The sequence below is a fragment of the Podarcis vaucheri genome (genome assembly GCF_965113315.1).
Source record: "Podarcis vaucheri genome assembly, chromosome: 6".
NCBI lineage: Eukaryota > Metazoa > Chordata > Lepidosauria > Squamata > Lacertidae > Podarcis > Podarcis vaucheri.
Genome location: NC_138764.1, coordinates 67590633 through 67615461, shown reverse-complemented (window position 1 = coordinate 67615461; position 24829 = coordinate 67590633). Strand labels below are relative to the sequence as shown.

The 24829-nt window shown below is 40.9% G+C and overlaps 1 protein-coding gene and 1 long non-coding RNA gene across 11 annotated transcripts in view; one reads left to right on the top strand and one right to left on the bottom strand.

The window, feature by feature from the left end:
- LOC309535373 overlaps nucleotides 1-24829 on the top strand; it is a 214986-nt gene that overhangs the window by 60021 nt on the left and 130136 nt on the right. The window lies entirely within an intron of this gene.
- LOC309535334 (complement receptor type 2-like) overlaps nucleotides 1-24829 on the bottom strand; it is a 53883-nt gene that overhangs the window by 18811 nt on the left and 10243 nt on the right. For 9 of the 10 annotated variants that reach the window (XM_082228326.1, XM_082228322.1, XM_082228319.1 and 6 more), the window contains exons 4-8: nucleotides 24255-24354; nucleotides 23014-23099; nucleotides 22553-22594; nucleotides 22313-22357; nucleotides 5382-5570 (exon numbers count right to left, since the gene is read on the bottom strand). In XM_082228326.1, coding sequence (XP_082084452.1) covers nucleotides 5382-5570; nucleotides 22313-22357; nucleotides 22553-22594; nucleotides 23014-23099; nucleotides 24255-24354 — 462 coding nt within the window. The remainder of the gene's footprint in view (nucleotides 1-5381; nucleotides 5571-22312; nucleotides 22358-22552; nucleotides 22595-23013; nucleotides 23100-24254; nucleotides 24355-24829) is intronic. The other variant, XM_082228321.1, reaches the window with a different exon arrangement.

Below are 24829 nucleotides of genomic sequence, written 5' to 3'. Positions count from 1 at the left end.
GGCCAAAAGTGGGCCAATAGAAATAATAATAGTCAAAAAAATAAATAGAGGAAAAAGTCTGGCCTACATATAGAGAGTTGTTAGAGGAGAAAGAAGGAAAATTGAAACTTAAAATTTTTGATGGAATAAGAGAACATGTTCAAGATTGGTTGCAATATCAAAAATTAAATGAGATAGTTAAAGAAGATAATGAGAAAGATTTTTGTTATACAGTATCTAGATTCCAGAATGAAATTGTAGATGAAAATTTTAAACTATTAAAAAAAGATATATAGTACGGCATTTTATTAGAATGGGAGACCAAAGATTAGGAGGTGAAATCCACAATGATTAAGTGGGCAGAAGATACAATTAGAGGACTGGGAGAAATTATGGAGAGTAAATTTGAAATTTACTGACTGTATATTATTAAATTGATGCTTTTGAATTATGGTGCTGGAGGAGACTCTTGAGAGTCCCATGGACTGCAAGAAGATCAAACGCATCCATTCTTAAGGAAATTAGCCCTGAGTGCTCACTGGAAGGACAGATCGTGAAGCTGAGGCTCCAATACTTTGGTCACCTCATGAGAAGAGAAGACTCCCTGGAAAAGACCCTGATGTTGGGAAAGATTGAGGGCACAAGGAGAAGTGGATGACAGAGGACGAGATGGTTGGACAGTGCTCTCGAAGCTACCAGCATGAGTTTGACCAAACTGTGGGAGGCAGAGAAAGACGTGCTCTGGTCCATGGGGTCACGAAGAGTCAGACACGACTAAACAACTAAACAACAACAACAACAACATATTATTATTAAAAGAGAATTATATGAAAATGATTTACCGTTGGTATATTACTCCAATGAAAATGGCAAAAATGTATAGATCAAGCTCCTATAAGTGTTGGAAGTGTAAAGAGAAGTAAGGCACATTTTATCATTTATGGTGGAACTGTAAAATAGTTAAAAATTATTGGGAAATGATATATAATGAAATGAAAAAAATGTTTAAACTAACTTTTGTTAAAATCCCAGAAGCCTTTTTGCTAGGAATTTTAGGTCAAGATTTGCCAAAGGGGAAACATAGACTTTTTATGTATGCTACAACTGCGGCAAGGATGTTATTGGCACAAAGATGGAAAAGCGATAAAATACCAACGAAAGAAGGATGGCAAGAAAGACTTACAGAATATGCTGAAATTGGAAAACTGACAGACTAAGAAATAAGGACAAAAAATCCTTTAAAGAAGATTGGGAACCATTTTCGGTTTATCTACAGAAACAATGCAAAGAATTGGACTCATTAGCAGGTTTTGAGTAAACATTTACAAATAACAAAATTTATATAAATTATAAGATTAAATATAAAAAATGAATGGAAAGGAAATAAGCAGGATTTGATATTGAAAATAAAGTAGAAAAAGGAGGTTGAGGGAAGTCGGGGGGGAGGGGAGGGATAATTTGGGATTGGTGAATTATGATATCTGTTATAATGTAATTTGGGGGGGATGGAAAAATTTTAAACATTTTTTTTACATAAAAAGAGGTGATCTGGGCTCCCCAGCACATCCTTACACACCACCCAAGCTTGCATCCCTAGGAGGTAATTTGGGTGCTGCTCACATCTCTTGAGACTGATGGATGCCAACAACACTACAGGAACCATGGTCATTTCCAGATGACCTGTTAGAGCATTCATGCTTTTTGTGTGTGTAGAGAGGTTATACAACATTGTGTCAAAAAACTGTTATACCACAATCTTCAGTACATTTTCCTGTCACACTTTACTGCAAGAAGCCTATTTTTTAAAAGCAGCAGGTTTGCTGCACAAAGGCACCAAATACACTGTGCTGTCTGAATTTGTGGGTATTAGATTGGATCCCACCTGCAAAATAGAGACAGTCTGGAAACACTCTTGAAAATACTATCTTAGGTATCCAGTTTTTTTGGTTTTTCATAATAAGGTCATCTGTTGGCTGCATCCGGCCTTTAGGGTTGTTTCTTTTCTCCGTCATGAGTCGAAAGCAGCTGAAAGATCATTTCTTCCCTTATTGTACGCTTATCCTTTTGTCACCTCTGGCAAATAGATGTTCTAAGTTTTGTTAGTGCTGACACTGTCTAGTATCAAAAAAGAAGACACCTGAGATAATTAAAAATTCTCTTTTGTTGACTACAAAGTTGTAATACTGCTTCCATACCCTTGTGTTTATCTCAAACAAAACTAAGGCATTTTGTTCAAATAAATTTAACAGTTATACTTTAATTAATTAATTAAATTGATCTACCAGCCTTCATATGAATATGACAGGGCAGTTAAGTACAGTGGTGCCTCGCAAGATGAAATTAATCCGTTCCGCGAGTCTCTTCGTCTTGCGGTTTTTTCGTTTTGCGAAGCACGGCTATTAGCGGCTTACCGGCTTTAAGAAAAAGGAAACAAACTCGCAAGAACTTGCAAGACGTTTCGTCTTGCGAAACAAGCCCATAGGGAAATTCATCTTGCGGATCGACTCAAAAAACGGAAAACTCTTTCGTCTTGCGCGTTTTTCGTCTTGCGAGGCATTCATCTTGCGAGGTACCACTGTACAGTACTTTTAAGTACAGTAGTTTTGTGTGCCTACTAGGCTATTGTGCACTTATATTCTTAAAATAATGAAGTCATATCCAATAAGAAAACATTGTGCATATTTTCCAGTCAGTCCACCTCATGCCTAGAATGTCAGCCCCTCCCCCCCCAATTCCTTCAACTTTTCAGAAATTTTACATCTCCAGCCATGGTGGGGGGGAAATCAGGCTGGGGCAGCATCTAGTCATTATTTTAAGTTGAGGACCTCCAAAATGCTAAATACACAAGATCCTTCCCACCCGCTTAAGGAAAACAGCTGTCATTGCTGACACCTCTCATCATCATGATATCATAAGAATCATAGAATTGTAGAGTTGGAAGGGACTCCAAGGGTCATCTAGTCGAACCTCCTGCAATGCAGGAATCTCAGCTAAAGCATCCAGCTAAAGAAGCTAGTTCAACCTTCAGGTCTAGTTTAAACGTCTCAGGAAAGAGGTTGCTGTAGCAGCTGCCTAATACAATTTCTATTCACTATTTATTTACAGCTAATTGTTGTCCACGGAAGCTTACTATATATTTAATATAAAAACACAATAAAGCAGAGAAGACTCACTAGGACACGGCCAAGAGGTATATCGGTTTTACCGTCATTCTTAGATGTTTTGACAACCACTCTGCTGCTGAATCTCCTGGCCTGGAAATGGGTGCTAAATCAGCCAGATGTAAGTCCCTTATAGGCCAGGCATTCCCACAGGTCTGGCGTTGCTGCCGATGTCTCTCACAGCTTTGGGCTGTGAAACTGAGGTGAACCAACTATTAACTACTGGTTAATTTTTTGCTTTTATGAGGAAAACTCTGGTACTTGGAGAAATTAAATAGGAAAAAAAGGTTTTATTTTACAGAACAAAACTGGTAAAACAAAGGATGTGTAAGGAGATAGAAATCTTTCAAGAAACAGACTATTTATATTATATTAAATTTAGTGGATGTTATAGGCTTCCAAACAAGGTGGCACACACACAGCTTCTTTTCAGTTATTTCACTCCAGTTCCTTAAACTTAATTGTATAGATGTTACAGCTTAGGTCTTAATACTTGGGTTCTTCAACATGGTTTCCCAACCTTTTATAAATCACATTCCTGAGGCTTCTTACTGAATGGAGACCCAAGTAGAGTGTTCCCTAAAAACTCTTTCTCCTGTCCCCTATTCAATTTCCCAGTTTTTCTCTTGTCTGTATACTCCTAAAAAAGGCACTTATCACTATCTTTCAAACTAAGCTCAGAGACTTCCTTCCCTGGCTATAGATATGATCCTCAGAACAGATCCCTCTCACACAGCTCAGGAGTTATGCTCCTATCCAGCAAAACACAAAGAACATCAACTCTCAACTGCCTTTCCTTTTCCCTCCCAAAGTGCTGACTCCCCCTCCCTCAGGCAAGCTGCACCTGCAGCCAGCGCCCTACAAGCTACACCACCCTGGTGGAATTTCGCAGCACTGCATCACCACTCTAGTCTTTCTGAGCTTTACGTCACAGTCGTATACTATAAATACATGACACAGCCTCCTCAAAAATCCAATTAAGGTGTGTTAGGTGGGCAAGATAGGGACTTAAGATCAGATAGAGAAGGAAATGAGCAACAGATACGAGGTACTGGAGAGTAAGAGGTTGTTCAGAACATAACAAGGAGCAATAAATTCCTACTGGTTAATTGTATGTTAATTGAGCAACCTTATAAATTTGAACAGAATTAGTCACATGAACAAAGCTTTGGAAAATAAGATGTTATAGCTAGTAAAAGTTATTTAATATGGCTTAACAATCAGAACAGTATATCAAACATGTTGACATCTCAAGGCCATTTTTAAGCCTTTTTTGGGTCAATCTCATCTTTTATATATTTGGATTGCTTGAAGCAGAACCCTCATCTATGTGTAATCATTGTCAAATTTAAAAGGGAATACTTCAGAGATATGCAAGAAAAATGCATTTGAATGCAGAATGTGGCAATGAATAGAGAACAGGAGCCTACCATTACATCTAATTCTAGAACTAGGAAGGACACATCATGCTTAATGTAACACAGGTTCAGTTTAAACACAAGGAAATACTTTTCTGTGTATGGAACTTTGGAATCAAATTAAATAATGGCCAACAGTGCAAAGGACAAGAAAGAAACCGCATTAGAAAGAACAAATAGGACCAGCCACAACAAAATGCTGTGATATTCCGTCACCTTCCAAGAGAAGGTTTGTAGACAGCCAGTCAGGCCCTTTCTCCACCAAACAAATTCATCCTCTCCATTCAGTTCCAACCCCGGGCTGTTAGCCAACCACCTGATAACCACCTTATCAGCTACTTTAAAATGAGGCTGCATTTTCTCCCCCCCCCTTTCCCCCCTATTATGTTTTTACAGTGATTTTATTGGCATTAGCTGCCCTGAGCTCGGCTCTGGCTGGGGTATAAATAAAATTTATTATTAATATTATTATAGTTCATGTTCCATCTTCATCAGGCTATTTTTGCCTCTTTAGTTTCTTAAAAGTTGTTATTTAGTACTTCTGCAAACTTTGGGGTTCCTCCCAGGATGCTATTTCTCTGTTCTTGTTTCTTAGAAGCACCGCTGTGACTACAGTCCCAAGGGCATCCACCACCTAAGTCCACCACTGGGAGGAGTAATACTTAGAATATTCTAGTTTCCCAATTTAAGCCCTCAACATACTACAATAGAAAACCCTTCTGTGTTATTTCCTAACTTTTTGAAGTGTCTGGATCTCCTCTAATTCACTCTGATCTAAGGTGGCTGTTCGATAATTTTACATATTCTGCAAAGTGAAACTCACCTTGACAAAACTTTGGATTTTCTGTTGACCATCTTGAAGTGGCAAGACACGTAAGAGAAAGAGTCGCTCCAGGAATAGGCTCATAACCTGGAATGCAACGGTACTGCAAAGTAGTCCCAACAGGATAGGTGTCTTTTGGATCGCCCGTCCGTATACTTGCATTAGGTACATTTAGATGGGTGCAATCACCTGGAAATAAAAATTGATAGGAAGCTTAGAAGCTATGGGAGCGAGTCAAGGTTCATTGTAGCATTGAACACTAGATGATTCATAAAGAAATGTCTACGAGATTTTCCTCTAATGGGATCTAATGAGAGCCATGTCCTAATAGATTCCTGGATTTCATTTACAGAGCATTGTTGGAACAAGACTGGCAACAGAAAGACTTACAGAGCAATCATAACCATAGCTACCTGGAAGTAAGCCCTACTGACTTCAGTGGGGCTTGCTTGAAGGTGAGGATAGGACTGCAGCCTTACTGTACTGGGCCAAAATCCTGAAAGATGAAGGGGACTATCCACTGAAGCATGTTTAATATCCCATTGCACACACTGCTTGTGAGTCTAGTGTCAGGTTGCCAAAGAATTACATGCTTTTCAAAAAGGCAGTAGCTAGCTGAAATGCTTTAAGAAAGAAAGAAACGTATTTCATCATACATTAAGAACTATTTTCTTCACAACAAATTTACTAGAGCTGTAAGCAATTAACTATTGCAACATTGGGGTTTTTTTAAGGATCTTGAGTAGATGAAAACATTAATTAATTTTGCAAATTCTTACATCTATGTTTTCTTCCTCCAATCCTGTGATGCAATCATGACAAATCCCCAACAAAATCCTAGTTCATTTGAAACCTTGCCTGTGACCTTTTGGTTGACCCTAAAATACATATATTATTGCCAAAGTATGGCCTTCAGCTTTTCAAGAATTAATACACAATCCTCTTATTGGAAGTGAGGCGATGTACAAAAACATATTTACCTTCAGCGCTTCATACTTGGCTATTCCTGCTTAGGAAGTTTTGGAAGCAACAAGATAATGACACCCTTAAATTTTAGTGACATATAATGCACCAAATAAATTTTTACATGTTTTGTAGTAACTGCAAATGTCATTTGGAATGTTAGGTAGCTGTCTCACTACTACTTCAAGTCCATGCAATAAAAATTGTATTCAAAGAGACAGCAAAAGGAAACAAACACATAGTATTCAAATGCCAGGCCTGTCCAGCACATGTCCAATGTGCTTATAGAGCATGCTGCAGTGTTCAAACCAAGGTATGTTGTGAATACCATGGATGTTCATTTATGACACAAGCTCTTGCATCAGGTAGGCAGGCTGTCACTTTTTTATTAAGAGCCCTCCCCTGCATGCAGTGATCTTATGTGGCTCTGTGTCTAGCACTGCCTGGCTGCCTATCTTAGTACTGACATCATTAGTCAAGGAGGCTCCCTGTTATTTGCTTTTGACTCTTGAAAACAGTACAAGATAAAGGAAGAAGAAAGCAAAAAGGACCCACACCAAGGTCAGGGAAGCTCTGGGCTTGTCCAGAATTGCAACACATTATTCATATGCCCCAGAAGCATGTCAAGAGTACGGCATCCAGTATAGTTAAAGGTCTTATGAAGTAAGGCCTAGAAAAACGGAAGATTTAAGGGGAGACGTGGTGGCTGTTTCCAAATATCTGAAGTGCTGTCACAGCAGAAGGCGGAGCAGATCTTTGTTGCTCCAGAAGGCAGAATATGAACAAACACGTGGGAATAGTAAAAGAGCAAAGTTCAGGTAAACATAGACAGGCTCCTAGTTCCCCCCTGCCCTGGGCGCGGGAATTGCCTTCGCCATCCCCGAGAAAGCCTTGCTTCGCCCTCGGACATGATTCGGCTCTGGAGGGAGGCGGCATCCCGAAGCCCGCCCCCCCCCCCGCCTCACCTTGAACTCTGGACAGCGAGGAAAACAGCAGCAGCAGCGCTAACGGAAACCGCCCCCTGCCTGGGAAGCCGGGAAGAGGCGCCATCGCACGAGAGAGCGAGCCCGGAGTCAGAGAAAGAGAAAGCGCCGCCACAGCTCCCTCCGCAGCTGAAAAGCAAAGCGACGGAGCCGGCCCAGGAAACGACTCGACGGGAAGGGAGAGGCGGCGGCGCGCTTTTCCGGCCAAGGGGCGTGAGCAGCGGCCTCGCCTCAGAGGCTCCGCCGAGAGGAAGGCGGGGGGGGGGGGAGCCACAGGAGGAACCGCCTCCGCCGTTATCGGTTCCCGGCATTAGCTAACGCTCCAAGGCTGCCGCGCGCGTGCTGGTTGGAGGTTGCGGGCAAGAGCGCGCTCGGGATTGGCGGGTGAAAAATGTGGGCGAAACCATAACTGAGGGGAAACAAACTTTCGGATAACAGCCGCGTGATGAGTCTGCTCTCTGACCCCTGAGGAGAAGAGATAACGGGCTCCGTGCATGGCAGCCCAAGCTGGGGCGTGTCCAGCTGCTCCTGGTGTTGGGACTGGGGGACCTCGAGGGACCCGAATTCATTCCCACATAAGCTGTAATTCTCAGAGTGGTTTAACAATCAATCCCACTTCCCAAGAAGCCCTGGAAATTAGCACTAGGAGGGGAATAAGAGCCCCCTAACTCTCAATGCCCTTCCCAACTACATACTGTATCCCATGACTGTTTAAAGTGTTATTGGTTGGCATCCATCTGCCTCAGGTGACAATGGAGGAGTGTGCCCTTAGGGGTGAAGTCAAAGTGCTGGAAGGCTGCACCGCCTGCCTATGCTGGAGTAGAGTATGATGCAGTAGAGACATGTTTTCTTGCATCTGGGGCAGATGAAGGCATCCTACTTTAAATGTATAGTGCAGATAGGACCTAAGTGAACCCCACAGTATTGCACTCTGGTATCATTTCCAAACAGAGTCGCCCTACAGGGCCCACCTGGGCCTGGTACGGCCCGGCTACTGCTATGGTTTCAGTGAAGCAAGTATGTAAAGTTTTTGTAATTCTCCTGTTCTCTTCATTAGTTTGGCTTGGAAGAGGATTGGGCAATTCTGACTGCCACTATCCATCCACAAGCACTACCCCTGCAAACATATGCACACAATCTGGCATCCATCTGTCTCAACAGGCAATGGTGTGTGCCTCCAGGAGTGAAGCCGTCTGCTGCATTAGCAGCACCAAAGTTACCCCCAGGGTGCAAGCTTGGGCAGTGTTTATGGAGGTCCTGTGCTGTCTAGATGATAAGACCCCCATCTTGGTCACGCTGATAATGGTCTAAAGGAAAGCAGAGCAGGGCTTTGTATCAACTTGGCTGCAGGAGTTGTCAGAAGGCGGCGTACAAGGCACCCTCCAACTGTCTTAGGGATTGTACTACATATTTCTGTAGTGTTTACTCCTTAACAGTTGAAGAGTAAACAGTTGGTCCCTTACCTTTCCCGCCCCAACCTGGCCACAGTGATGCATGTGACAGTCACCTCCAGGCTTGACTACTGTAATTTGCTCTACGCGGGGCTGCCCTTGAAGCTGTCCCAGAAACTGCAGCGGGTGCAGAATGCTGCAGCGAGGCTCCTCACGGGTTCTCTGCCATGGGAGCATATTCACCCAGTGCTTTTCCAGCTGCACTGGCTGCTGGTGGAGTACAGGGTCAGATTGAAGGTGCTGGTTTTGACCTTTAAAGCCCTTCATGGCCTAGGACCCTCGTACCTACGGGACCGCCTCTCCCAGTATGCCACATGGAGAGCCTCAAGGTCCATAAATAGCAACACCCTAGTGTCCCGGGCCCTAAGAAAGTTAGATTGGCTTCAACCAGAGCCAGGGTCTTTTCAACTCTGGCTCCGGCCTGGTGGAACGCTCTGCCTCATGAGACCAGGGCCCTGCAGGATTTGATTTCTTTACGCAGGGCCTGTAAGACAGAGTTGTTCCGTCTGGCCTTTGGCTTGGAGCCAATTTGATTCCCTCCCCCTCTTTCTTTTTTCTTTTCCTTTCTCCTCCTGCGATGAGGCTACATTTTACTATTTTAATGTTTCAATATTTTAATATTGTATTTTAATCTTGTTTTTAAGTTGTATTCATTCAACTTGTTTTTATTATTGCTTGTTAGCCGCCCTGAGCCCAGCCTTGGCTGGGGAGGGCGGGGTATAAATAAAAATTATTATTATTATTATTATTATTATTATTATTATGAACCTTTTCTCCCAAATATATTCCATAAGGCAGTGGAGGTTTAGGAACAGAGTTTTCCTTATAGATGGTTGATGAGGTTGATGTGTCTCATCTGCCCCCACTTCCCTCTGAAGCACATGCAGAAACCACCTTCTTGACTGTTGGACCCACCATTGGTGTCATCTTCTCAATCTGCCAGAGCCTGTGTACTTCTGTTTGTCTATCTCAAGTTTCTTGCCAATCCCTGTATGTATAACAGAAGATTCTTTATTCCCTCTTTCCACACTCTGTATACCGCTTTTAGTACCCTTCTTAGCCTTTTGTTGTAAGCTTTCATTTTCTAATACAGAGCTTCTCATTAGTGATGTCTCTGAAACTGGTCAGAATTTTGCTATGGCAGTGGGAGAAAAGCAGGAAGTACAAATGCAACATTGTTCTTCTCATGTGTTTATCTTTCTTATGCATTTATGTTAGCTAACAGATAAGGAGTAATCTGATTAGTTGGATTTGCCTACTTAGGATAGAAAGCAGTAAGTGATGAGGTCAAATTCAATTCCTTGACATAGGGACTGGCATGACAACCACATTCTTGGCAATCCTGCCAAAATAATTGTTGTTACTCCCTTTCTGAAGAACTGTTGCATCATCCAAAGCAAGGCAAGGTATGAAAGCAGGGTATTTTTTTAATTTGTCTTACAGCCTCACCCACTCTCTGCTTTGCATATATTCATGTCTTTCACAATATGAGGAAATGGGGGATAAGTTTTATAAAGCAACATGAGGAAATAATAAAGAGTATAAATATCTCTAGAAAAAAATTACCAGTCTACCTTTATGTCATGGGTGCTGCTTAAACTGTTCTACCCATTCATTTTTCTAAGGCTGATACCTTCAGCTGCTTACCAAACCTTTGGCACTCTCTCTATATATATACAATGCGCAGTTCTTGTTCGCTGTGTGGCATGAAACAGTAAATATAAGTATTGTCATTGGGTTGTATTTAATACTAGTCCTACTCCAAAAATGATGAACATGATTAACTTAGTTAAATGGGTCTGAGTAAAACTTAGTTATCTTTTAACCCTGAGATCAAAAGCACTTAATGAAATAAAACTTATTATCAGTTTACATTGAGCAGCAAGTAATACCTCTTTGTTGTGTAGCCTAATGGACCAATGTTAAGACTTCCTCTGGGATACCAGGCTTCAAACCTCCATTCGGCATGAAGCTCATTCAGTTCCTTTGGGTAAGGCAATGTAACATTACACCAGGTCCAAATCTCATTTAGCAGTGGGGCTGCTGCTGCTTTGCCTATAATAAGCCTTGTAGAAGGAAAACAAGCTTTTAAAATAGTGTCTATGCCAAGTTACCAGGTCACATGACTGAGCTGAACAAGGTAAACAGCCTAAGTCCCCACTCTCTGGTCCTGCCTCAGAATACCCCTTTTGGGGGGACTTACATTGGCTTCAGCGCAGCCAGCTGAACAAGTTACACCAGTGAATCATCTGCTGAACCAACATAGGAGCCTCAATTCTAGTTGAGCCAGGTATCTGTAGCATCCTAAGGTGCTTTTCCCGGCAGACCTTGCCATAGCACTGCCCACTTAAGTCACTCTTTCGCAGCCTAACCTACAGATAATGTGAGATAACCATATATTAGCATCTTGGAAGAAGGATCTTGATTTAATATGCTGTAAACCGCTTTGAGATTTTTCTTAAAAATATAAAGCAGTATAGAAATTAAATAAATAAACTAAAATAAAAAGGGTGGGATAAAGTAATGAGCAATAAATGAATTATCATCCTGAAGGTCTGTTGGGACATCCAGATTTTGTATAATCAAAAGAATTCTTCAGATATTCTGCTCTTTCCTGGAGCGTAACATTTTAGTTCCCTCAAAGCAGAACCATTTCATTGTGTTGTTGTGGTAATTGCTACAAAAGTATTTTAAATAAGATGAAAGCAGCTTTTCATCTTTCTAAATCCATCACCTTTTTTAGAATGCTGAAATTTCATGGTGAAAGGAATTGTTCTGTGCATTATGAAATTAAGTCTAGCATCTTATGGGATTAATGAGTAATTTGTTGACACCATTATAAACTCAGGGAGTTTCCCCACGCTCCTAAATCTAATCCTATATATGTTTTTAAAGGAAAAGTGGAATAAAAATGTAAAAAGCTAAAAAAAATATGGATGGATATGCTCCCCCCACTCAGTTGACTATATATTTTCTCCCCCAGCACACACCCACACCCACCCACACACCCCTGCATAAAAACAGGAAGGCTGAAATTAGGGTGAAGGCTTTATTGTTACTGAATAGTGCAGCGGGCAGACCAGATACACAAAAAATATATTTGAGAGGGAGATTTTTGCCTAAGGAAAATCACTACTGTCAGCTGCCCATAGGCACAAATGAGTAATTTAACTCTTCCATGGTTAATCTATTTCCACATAAACTAGCCCATAATGATTTTTAAAGTAAATATAGTTTATGACTTAAGTGCTGACTTCAGAGAGACTACCTCGTGGCACTGTAGAGGATGTGATTTCCTTTTATAAAACAAACAATCTGATTCTTTTTATTGGACAGACTATTTAAAAAAATGATGTTATCTTTCTGAAATGTTCAGTAGAGATGGGCACAGTACTGATGTAATGAAAATGCTCAGTTCCCACGCCCTTTCCGCTTTCTGACTTCTCCCTGTGGTTGCTGAACAGAGTATAGCTAATAATATATTAGCAACTGAAGAACACAAATGGATGTGTTCACACCTGCCTTTTCAAACAGCTTACTCCTGCATTAAGTTCAGCAGTAAAGTACGGTACTTCACTTCTATAATATTTGTTTGGCTTTCAGTGGAAATCAATAACTTCCTTTTTACTGTAATGCTGTCCCCATGCCAACAATCACAATGACTTTACTTCCTGGTTAGAAGCCTTATTACTTGCTACAAAAATGCAAAGCAATGGAGAGAAGACACTCAAGTGAGGATAAAACACCCCTTTATATCTTGCTTGCGTGGATGGGCAATAAATAAATAAATAAATAAACATGTTGTGGAGCTGTGCATTTGACCCCCACCCCTGATGATGTGCGGTTCCTCCTGGCCCCACTCCAACCTGAAGCAGGGAAGTCCTTATGCCTTTTCTATTCTGAAGAATCAGCCCAGGCCATACCCTCTCCAAAGCTAATGCTTCCTCCCCAGCTCTGCTCTGCGCAATCTGATAGTGCTTTTGCCTGGCTGGAACGTCTTCTTGAACTGTGATAACGCCTCTTGTTTGCCTGGATGGAGAGCAGAGAGATGTCCTCTAACTTTGGCGTGGCCGGAAAGTACCCTATTGTAAAATGTTAGAGATACATCAGCTGCTCCATCTCCTTTCCCTCTTGTCCCACCCACCATTGGCATGTAGCAATTTGTCAGGGCTGAGGCCAATGGCTATTACATTTACCTTTTTACATTGTTGCCTCCTGAATTGGGAAAAGGAAACCTAAAATATCTTGGAGGTATGAAAAAAAGAGGGTTCGGGTTATTCCACCAAGCGGGCTACAGTGGTACCTCTGGTTTTGTACTTAATTCATTCCAGAGGTCCGTTCTTAACCTGAAACTGTTCTTAACCTGAAGCACCACTTAGCTAATGGGGCCTCCCACTGCCGCTGCTGCGCGATTTCTGTTCTCATCCTGAAACAAAGTTCTTAACCCGAGGTACTATTTCTGGGTTAGCGGAGTCTGTAACCTGAAGCATATGTAACCTGAAGCGTATGTAACCCGAGGTACCACTGTATTCCACTATGACAAAGCCTTCCATAAGAGGGCCTCCAGCAATCCCCATGCCATGTGGAATCTGCGTAACAGTGTTTTCTGGTTCAAGCTGGTGGACCCCATATCAGGGAGAGGTCAGAGGGCCTTTAAACAAACAAGCCCTGCTTCCAAGCGGGACCCCTCACGCCATGTTTGCTGAAAGTCTAATCAGGAGGCCTGCCAAAGACCTCAATGTAAGGTCATGCACGTGTGTGAACTTTGCTTCGCTCTCCACTCTCAACCCACTTGCACCTGTACTCATGCCACCCCCGGAGCTTCTTTTGAGGGCCCTGGGGCTATGGACCAAGGAAGGATACTGGCACCCTGCCCCTTCCACTGGTGTGGGAGAGAGGGAGTAATCACCCACCCAAGCCTCAGGTCCTATACTCCCTTGCCCTCTCCCCAGTACACCCTGCTGCCTTGCACTTGCTTCTGTATTTGTTCCCAGACTGCCAAATGGTGGGTTACCTTTGAGAGGGCTTTACCAAGGGTCTTCACATACCAGCCATAGGTGAGTGCAGGTATTGGAAGTGTCAAGCCAGAAAGTGGTTCAAGAGCTACCCAAAATTGCCACAGCAAAAAATAAACAAGGAGCCAGTGGCCAACTGGATTGTGGGCCCCTTCTCTCAACCAGACCTTCAGGTCTCTCCCTAGCTACGGTGCCCAAGAAGGTACCAGGGGAATTCAGGTTAATACACAACCAAAGTTAATACACCACGAGGTTCTGGCAAAAGAAGTGGACTATAGGATAACTGGGCCACAAAAGAAGCCCACTGAACAAGAATCATTCAGAACAAGTGATATGTTAAGCCTAGATCCCTTTAAAAGCTTCTTAGGCCAACAGGGATACCTGGATGCATGTTCCAGATGTACATCACTTCCAGGCCCTGGCTATGCCTATTTGGCCAGAACCAGGTCAGATGCCTAGCAACTTCATTGTAAACAAAACTGTGACCAGCAGGTTTGCCAATTCTTGCGTTAAGACAATGGCTGAGCTTTTATATGCTCTGATGCACAGAGGAAATCTGTAACCTCTGTGCCTCCACCCTCTTCTTCTCCAACCAACCTAAGCGAGGACGGCTAAGTTTGCACCACAGCTGGGGTATGTGGAAGAAGACTGGTGGAGGTACAGCAGCTTCAGCATTACCCAAAGTCCAGTGTCTTAAAAAAGTTTCTCATCTTGGGCAAACGCTTAGCAACTCTGGCCATTTAATATACCCATAAAATTGATCCAACGTTTAAGTTAAATATAAGTCAAATATAGATAAGCTAAATATAGATTCAAAGTGCAAAACTATACACATGCACTCAAAAGTAAGTACAGTGGGCTTTACTTCCAGGTAAAATGGGTATAAGATTGCAGCCTAATGGGTTTTCATTACAACACCATTAAATAGGATGCAGTTTATACTGAATCATTTTCATTGCTTAATCCTGGCACCACAGGGGCAGCAACCACCACCTTGTATATATAATTTGATTTGTTGAGAACTAGTGTCAACCTATATCAAAGACTATCCCAATAAAAATTCTCATTGGAAGAAAATTGCTTATAAACTCTATTAATGAGATATAATGTTCAATTGTTTCCTTTCTTAAGGCAGCAGAAAACAGAGCCAAACGTTATAAGCACTTTTCCAGGAACACAATTTTAAAATACATTTAAGTAATCAGGGGTATGATCAGAGGAGATATAGATATTTAGGTGGTCTTGGTTTGCTTCTCTTCCCAAAAAATCGACTGTAAGCATTACATTGGATACCTACTGTTAGTTCTTAAATTACTGCAATAATGTAATGAGTGAGCTTTTGAATTACTCAGAACTCTTCTTCAAGGTGGATATTCAGTAATGTCAACCAGCCAAAGACCGAGAAGAGAAAAAATATGTTTCATGACATATGCCCATGACACACATTTTCCCTTTTCTTGTTTTTAATGAACATTTAAGCCTGAAGACAGAGTTCTAGTGAACCCAAATGCTTATTCCCTAATTTGTGATGTTTTAGCTGTTCCTTATGGTAGATGTGCAAAAAAATAGAAATAAATCTTAGATGCCAAAAAATAGGATGGGTTCTTTATTTATACAGTACATCCAATTAGATTCTGTCCAAGACAATAAAAGACTTGACTCTCTATGCAAATCTAAGTCAAAGTTATGTAACATTTAATACTGTAAGTAGGCCTTATCAAACATGCCTTCAAAGTTCAGGGAAATGTTTTTCTAGCTAGGGAATATCTACATTTGCATGCAAAACCAGCTGATACAGGGGTAATCTGTTGCTTTTCTCATTTCTCCTCAACTCAACAGCTCCCTACTGTAGTGCAGTCTAAGAAGAAAAAACATAATATGATCCACAAATTGTATGCAGAAAAAGGAAAAATGAAGATTAATCTTAAGTTTTTACTTCCAGTGTTATGCTTGCTAGTTTATTAGTGGTGTACAGATGCAAGATTCAGGATGCAAGATGCAGGATGCAAGATATAGAATCAATCTAGAGTGAAAACATTATGAGGACAAGTATGAATGATTTCGGATTGAAAAAAACATATTTTTTTTGCTACAAACAGGAGATTGTGTATGCAACCTTGGTCTTTTAAAGCATTCTGTAAATAAATGTATAACCTGCAACTATAGAAATTTTTTATATCACCAAAGAAACAGGTTTAATGTAAACAGGCTCGTGCGAAAAATGTGTTATTTATGTGGCAACAAGTTTTCTTTTCTTTTTGCTGAAACAGGCTGCACCAACGGAAACATTAAGTTCCTCATATTTAAAAAGCAGTACAATTAGAGAACATAAAAGGTAGCATGTGCCCTCTATAGGAGGAAACCGGGATTTATTCATTCAACAATGGTCATATCTCACACACTTAGGTAACTTTGTGCTTCTAGTGGTTGGCAAAAAAAAATGCTAGCTAGAACACCTTTCCCTCCATTTAGCCTGGATTACCCCTTCCAGGAAAAAAAGGATTACTTTTTTTAGTACAAATGGGTACTATCTCACGACCATTTGTGCTATCTCACGACCAGTTTTACAATATTAGGTAAGGTAAAAGGTAAAGGACCCCTGGATGGTTAAGTTCAGTCAAAGGTGACTATGGGGTTGTGGCGCTCATCTCACTTTCAGGCCAAGGGAGCTGCCTTTGTCCACAGACAGCTTTCTGGGTCATGTGACCAGCATGACTAAACTGCTTCTGGCACAACGGAACACCGTGACGGAAACCAGAGTACATGGAAACGCCATTTACCTTCCTGTCACAGTGGTACCTATTTATCTACTTGCACTGGCATGCTTTCGAACTGCTAGGTTGGCAGGAGCTGGGACAGAACAATGGGAGCTCATTCCGTTGCAGGGATTTGAACTGCCGACCTTCCAATCGGCAAGCCTTATCTGGAAGCACCCTAAATCAGTTGTGAAGTCTGTATATCAAGTTATAAATATCTGGGAACAACTTTTTACATAACTATTAACAGGCACTGGTTTCAATTTTGTCCCAATCTTTTAAAAATATACTTTTATTGTGCTTTCTTATATATTTTTTAGTTTCTTTTAAATGAAATAAACTCAGCTGAATGAAATCAAATATTTGTTCTTTTAAGATATGTGGACTATTAATGAACTTGACTTGATTTATTCTATGAATGTCTTCTCCAGGAGGCTTGAAATGTTATCAAACGAAAACTCGCCATGCAAGAAAATGTGTGTAAAAAATTTATGCTCTTCAAGCTTCTTTGCTCAGCCATCCATCCCTCATATGTTAAGCAATCATATCTCTTTGTGAAAATCTGCATGAGAATCAGCCAGCTTGCCCAGTATAAAGGCAGCATAGATATACTGTACTGTAATCCCCATAACTATTTTGGGAAGGGTAGAGGTGCAGGAGCATGAATGATTCCAGAGTCAGGAGAACCAAGAGAATCCCTTCTCCCTCCCAAAGTCACAACTGCTACTTAATTTAATTTTCAACATTAAAATGACTTTAAAAATAATACCTTTTGATGCTAAAGTCAGCTGTGCTGTTTCCTATTTCTGCAGACCATATTTCATAAGACTGCATGGTTTAAAGTTCCTTGATTCAAGTGGCTGAACAAGCAAAAGAAAGAGGCAGGCATATAAAGAAGAAGAATGACTAAGAGCACAGCGCTATACATGCTTACTCAGAAGAAAGTTTCACAATCGGCAGTGGTCCTTACTCCCTAAATAAGGTGTTTAGATTGCAGCCTAACCTTTTATTTGCCAGGTTTCAAATACGTACCTCTCTGCTGTGTTGTGTAAACACTATTTTTTGCAGAGGATGAGTTATTCTCATCCCTAGGTCAGGGAATGTATTCCAATGTATCCCGTACAGTATGTTGGATTTAAGAATACTATTACAATGAGTGGCTACAACCTGTTCTCCACCCCCTGCTTTCTACATGCTTGTAAGAAGAAACCCTAAAGCATCTACGAATGCATAAGAACAGATAAAAAAAAGTACGATTGCAACTCCGGGAGAGTCTTGTGAGTTCTTGTGAAAACTCAGATGGCCCCACAAGATTTCACAAAGCACCCCAGAGCCTGGTAAGCAAGGCACAGAGCTTGGACCACTTGCTGCATCAGGTCTAGAAACAGTAAGGATGCTCAGAAGAAGGGGGGAGTCAAGTTTTGTTTTGTTGTACACACCATCCCTCCCCAGATGTGACCCTGACACAAGACATGACTGAACAAAGGTGCTACAGAGAAGAAACTGGCAATGGGTTGGATATGAATATTGTGCTAAACAAGAATTTATGACCAGCTTACCTTCTTCTCTTTTCAAAAACTTTCTTTAGGAAAAAAATACCAACAGTAAGAAGAAATGCCACAACCAGAAGTGCTGAGAGATGGGGGAGAAAAGAAGGTGATGGAAACTATAAATGAAGTATTACCACAATGCAAGTGCTATATAGCACTAATTTAATTAGCAGCACTAATCTCAGGCAACAAATTGGGGAGGAGGAGCATGCAAGCCTGGGCTCACTGCAGCTTGTCCTTCTAATGCTAAACCATGGTTTAATAGTACATACAAAATTAAAGGTAAAGGTAAAGGGACCCCTGACCATTAGGTCCAGTCGCAGATGACTCTGGGGTTGCGGTGCTCATCTCGCTTTACTGGCTGAGGAAGCCGGCATACAGCTTCCGGGTCATGAACCAGAGCAGTGCACGGAAATGCCATTCACCTTCCTGCCAGAGCAGTACCTATTTATCTACTTGCACTTTGATGTGCTTTCAAACTGCTAGGTTGGCAGGAGCAGGGACCAAGCAACGGGAGCTCACCCCGCCGTGGGGATTCAAACTGCCAACCTTTTGATCAGCAAGCGTTAGGTTGTGTGGTTTAACCCACAGCGCCACCCACACCCCATACAAACTTATCCTCTGTTAAAAAGGTGGGGACAAACCTAGAATGCCCAGTCCCTAATCTAAATAGAAAACAATAATATTGAAAAGGAAAATAACCAGAATATTATCATTACTAAGTGGCAAAGTTTACACTTTGCTTTCAATTCAAGCCCCTACAGAGATGAAAGCATTTGTGTGTATGCATTCACTATATAGATCCACAGATTTTCGCTACAAATGTAAATTGTTCACTGTGATATTATGAAAAGTCTGAGATTCTATATCGGGATAGTCAAGGTGATGCCCTCCAGATCTTATTGGACTCTGGCTTCCATCAACCCCAGCCACCATTGCTGCAGCTCATCGACATTTTGAGGGAACCATGGCCTTGCAGGGGTGCCAACTTGAATAATATATTGTGGGGGCCCAGGTAAGCCCTGCCCTGCATAAGTGATCACATGATGCAGTGCGCACACACACCATTTGAATGGGAGTTGACATCAACTTTGCAGGGGCCTGGCCCCATCAAATATTTTATTGTGGGGGCCGAAACTCCCATGGCCCCTAGCAGTTGGCTTCTATGCTGCCTTGGTCTTACTCTACTTTCTTGAGTGACTACATTCACTCATTTCACTATGGCGCAATAGCCACATAATTTGGGAGAGGGAGGGATTATCCACATAATTTATTGGCGGTGGCTACCATATGACTCCTTGTTATGGATTTTCCTCTTATGAAACAGTGTGTTCATACTGTGCTATTCAGTAATGTTTCACTTTCTCACACTAGTGGGAAAAGAAAATCAGAGGAACACATAATAACTTCCAGTACTACTATTTCCAGTAGTATTTCAATCATAGTTAAAGAAATGCCTGATTAGAGTCAAACAAATGCATAATAAGATAACTTACAAATATAAAGTAGAGTTCGAAGTTGTGGTCCTTAAAATAAAATAAAATAAAAAAGAAATGTTTTTCAAAGGCCATGGGTAATGCAGGGACATGTTACTTAAGGAGATATCATTCATTATAGGACCAAATCTGCTATAAGCTGATCCTGACTTACTGGTTCAAAGCAGTAGACATGGGCAGTGTCACTTTAGAGAGAATACACACACATATAATATAGATCTTATATACAAGATCTTATATACATATACACACATACACACTCTCTCTCTCTCTCTCTCTCTCTCTCTCTCTCTCTCTCGGTTGCCGCCTCTGCTCACTCAAACCCTTTGCCAACCCCACTTCCCCCACACCTGACCAACCCCCTTGCTTATACCCTCATAGTGTGCCCGTCCCTCACTCTAAGCCCCACCCCCTTTAAAAAGAGGCGCTTCAGAGAACCATTTGGCAAACCAGTATCTGACATGCCTCCCTTCTCCATTAAACCTCACTGCAGGCGGGTTTAATTGGGGAGGGCACTCCAGAGAGAGGTTTGTCTAACCTTCTCCTCCTCCTTTTGGCGTAAGCAACACCATGATGACAGTGTTCCATTTTTATGTATATAGTAATATATATATACACACACAGAGAGAGAGAGGGGGGGAGAGAGAGAGAGAGAGAGAGAGAGAGAGAGAGAGAGAGAGATTGTTACTGGGGAGAACAAGGATTGCAGGAGTTTGTCAGAGGATCTGGTGTCTGCACATGGAGAAGCCCAATTTAATCCGCATTCCAGACTAAGGAACATCTATCACCATTGATCTCTCTTTAAAACAACTCTCTGTAGTGCCTCAATAGATTGTCCTTCCAAAAGCATTTTAATATATTTAATGATGTGCCAGTTGCGTTCTCTAGTGTAGTACACACACGTACACACACACACACACACACACACACACACAAATGCAAACACAGAAAACAAGTGTATCAAAGTGCTTGGTAACACAGCCTTACTACAAAGTATGATAAGCTGGAAATGAAATTAGTATGCAGCTACAGCCTCTGAACAATACGATCACAGGTATAAAGCTTGTATTTGAAACCACTTTCACTGATATGTCAATGTAAAGGAAACAATGTAAAAGAAACCCCAAAATCAATGCACATTATTGCTTCTGTCATTGGAACACAGTGCAAGGGCAGCCAACCAACCACATTGGAACCAAATAACATGTAGACAAAACCTCAGATTTTGAAAACTTATGAGGCATTGAGTATGGATATTCTCTAACACTACATCCAAACACCAGGTGCAGTTCCCCAATCATTATACGTAGCACTACACATTGAATACACCAGTGAACTACACATCAAAACCTTAATCTATGTTCAGTAGTCTAGTTAATTCATCTCAAGAACTTCACTCTAGTAGATTCAAAGATGTGTGGAAGAATTTTAGCAAAGAGGGTAGCAAATGGGAAACATGAATAAATACTCCTAATAATATACGATACAAGTCAGAAAAGCAACTAAAATACTATGATTTCAAATTATTTCCCTAGCACTTTGACTCCAAAGCCTTCATTTTGCTCCAGAAGGTATACTAAGCAGAGGGTTAGTCACCAAGACAAAGTTGTGGTGTACACTTGGCCTTCATTAATGTAGGCTGGAAGAGTAGCTCCACACTTTATTCAGCAGACCTGGGATCTTGAGAATATGCACATGCACTTGGTTCCTAATATAGTCAAATCACCCAAAGCCCTATTATTTTGCAATGCTGAACCCTGAGGAGAAAAAGCACCATGCATGAAGCCATATGCCACCCACTGGCAAATGCATTAGCACCCAAATGAAATCTCTCTTGCACCCTACATACCTTTACATTCATCACCAACCGTGGGAAAAGGTAATCTCACTAGCTGTGTAAATACTCTTCCACTCCTTTAAAAAAATTTAAAAAAGGAAAAGAAAAGCCCTCGTTGCATAATCAAGCTCTTAAGATGAATCCAAAAGTAAAACTCAGCCTTCTACTTTATTTAATTTATATTCCACCATTCACCCAAGGGTCCCAGGGCTGCACGCAATAGACATTAAATAGACAGGTTAATAAAAACCGAAAACAGAATAAATCAAACAATATCACATGATTACTAACAACTAGCAGCCTCATGCCCAGCATCGCACAGAAATTCTAAGAAACGTAGACACCGCTGTTGCAGCAAGATCAAATGCAGAAGAAGCTTCCCATCCTTCTCACACTGCGGCACAAAGGCATGAGATTTTTTTCACCCTTCTCCCCTCACTCTGGATGCTTTGAGTACTTGGGTTGTGTAAAATGTAGTAGTTTCTAATGTGGCTATAGCTGTAAAGTGTTTTTGTTGGGGATGGACGCCAATGGTGCAAGGGACCCTAGGTACACCTCTGTATAAAGGCTTAGCCTATGCTTGAACCCTCATTACAGCTTCTTTTTTGTTTCTGAGCAACAAGCCACATATTGAGCTGGTTTGCAGGGCGCAGTATGCTAAATCTGATAGATAGATAGACAGACAGATCAGATGCCAACACTACGGACACGGTAAAAATCAAAGTTCTCCAAGGAGTTAACAGGTATTCAAATAATTACATTGCAGGACAAGACAAAAAGAACAGAACATTCTGAAATCCTAATAAAAGCTCTGAATTAACCACTAGTACCACAAGTGATTACAATGCTAGCTATTGAAATGAAAAAAAAGTTTTCCAACCTGTATTATTTGTAGCACTGCCTCCTGATGGTGGCACAGCTTGCCCTGTATAAGAGGCACATGCAGATGGATTTAAAGTTTTTGCTTTAAATGGTAATAATCAAAACTCTCAAATGAATTAACAGCTTTTAGAACAAACTGCAGAAAAAGCAAAAATAACAACATAATCCCAATAAAACCTAATTAAAAAATTCTGTGTTGACCACACAAGCTATTGCAATTAAATAATTTGTTTCTAACCTGTTGTGTTTGTACCATCTTCTGTGGGTTTCTCAATTAGCCCTGTATAAGAGGCACATAGAGGCATATTTAGTTCTCGCTCTTATAAAACATTACAATTTAAAGCTTTTGCTACTCCTTAATCTAGTTTAACGGAGGGCTGTCAGTTTCTATGGCCTATGACATGAGTGATGCAATTAAAACTCTCTGTGGTTATCAAGCATATACAGACGCACACCATATACATAAACAACAACTCTGTACCAGAGAAGATGAGCATGCCAGCTAGAAGGGTTTCCCTCTGCAATACTTCCTGGCATCCTCATATTCTTACTGCAGATATGAAAGTCTATTGGCATTTTTTTCTATGAAGAATAATGGCTTTTCCTTGGCTCCCCTTGGAGACTTTAGTTGCTGTTAGGTGGCACAATATAAGGTGGTCAGTTCTAATTAATCTGGTATCTGTCACAAGAGAATCTTACGTTGACATTCTGGAGGCTTCTGGCTCCATTCAACATGATCATTCTTCCACTGACACTGAGTAGTAGGTGATCCATTTAATGTGTACCTAAATAAAAGGAAAAGTACAAGGTGCACCTTTATACATAATTCTTCAGCGGTTCCTTTAATAACTCTTAATTTTGAAGCATGCACTTTACCGATATCAAGCAAAATTAGAAGTTAGCTGTGCATCCTAACAGAGAGATTTTTATTGTCTCTGCATTGCAGTTTAAATGTTTTTTCCCTATTATTCCCCATAAATGAAGGTTCTATCATCTTTGTTTATAAACGTTATTGTGAGCTACAGTTCCCAGAGTTCCCTAAGGAAGAGGAATTGATTATTAAACCACTCTGAGAATTGTAGCTCTTTGAAAGGCGTCTCCTAACAATGCTCAGAATCCTTAACAAACCATGGTTTCCAGGACTTACACTGCTTTAGATGGACAGTGCAAATGGGCCCATGCATGGTTCATCATAGAATTCCTTATCACAGAGCAAGTGCTTCTGATATCCTGCTTCCCTCTGCTACCCTCTGTATCATCAGGCAATGCTCTGCCACTCCTGGACAGTTACGAGACCTATTAAAGTTGGCTGAAGGTCTCCCAAAACCTGATGCTGTCATACAGTAAATCTTATACAATTTAGCATTAATCATCTGATAATAAATTTGCAAAAGACCCAACACAAGAATAAGGAAGGCCAAGAACCCTTAACTCTGTTAGATTAACAGTTTCTCTTTGGTCTATCTCAAACTCTAGGTGCTTAAATTCTTCAGAATAGCAACTTTTTAAAAAGTGGGTAGAGAAGAGCATTACTTTCCACTTGAAGAATGTAGCATATTCAACACTTGTGGAATGTATTTTATTGCATTCTTCCTGCGAGGTCCTTTGTGAAATAGTTGACAAGGAAGTTCAGAGCTGGTTTATTTTGCAATGCACCACATTTGGTTTGCTTATTCCAGTTTACTGAGGAAAACCTTCGTCCTATCAGAATAAATAGGAACGTATCATACTTACTACCATAACATTTATGGGAGAGAGCTGTGCTTAGCTTCTCTGAAGTTTATTTTAAGAAAGTACTATTGGCATGATTGCCTCAACTCTTAGGTTATTGGTTGTTGGTTTTTTTTTTAAAGGTAAACTATAGATTTGTTCTCCAGAATTCACCCATTAAATTTTATGTATTAATTAAGACTTGCTATCAGAGCCAAGTCAACACGCACCCATCTTCACATGTGAAATTTACTTTTGCCAAATACAGGAGATTAGTTAGAATAACAGCATCACCATGTTCTGGTTTTCCTGGATCACCACATGATTTTCCTACAGAAAGGTGAGAATTAGCATATTAGGATTATATGGATATGGCATTCATTGACAATTTGATTTATCAAATATTCTGCCCCAGGTTCAAAGGGTAACTAAGAAAGCTTATGATCTGCCTATGTTTTCAAGAAGCAGCCCCTTACAGTGTTAGAAAAGTTGCCCTTTATGTGAGAAGAAATTAACAAGAAAGCTGATGCAGGGTTTGGAGGTGGGTGACAAAAAATACACAAGGCTTTTAGATATAAAATGTCCATTGAAATAAATGGCTTTAAGCATGCTCAATTGCTTGACAGATCATGGAATTGCTATTGTTAAAAGGCTGTTGTTGTTCCAACCAAATCAAAAGCAAATTAAATGTATTTCAAGTCTGTGGTTATAGCCATACATCACATTAAGACAGTAAACAATGCTTTAGTGGTGCATGAATATGCTGAAGCAAACAGGCTCACACACTCCACCACCACAACAGCTG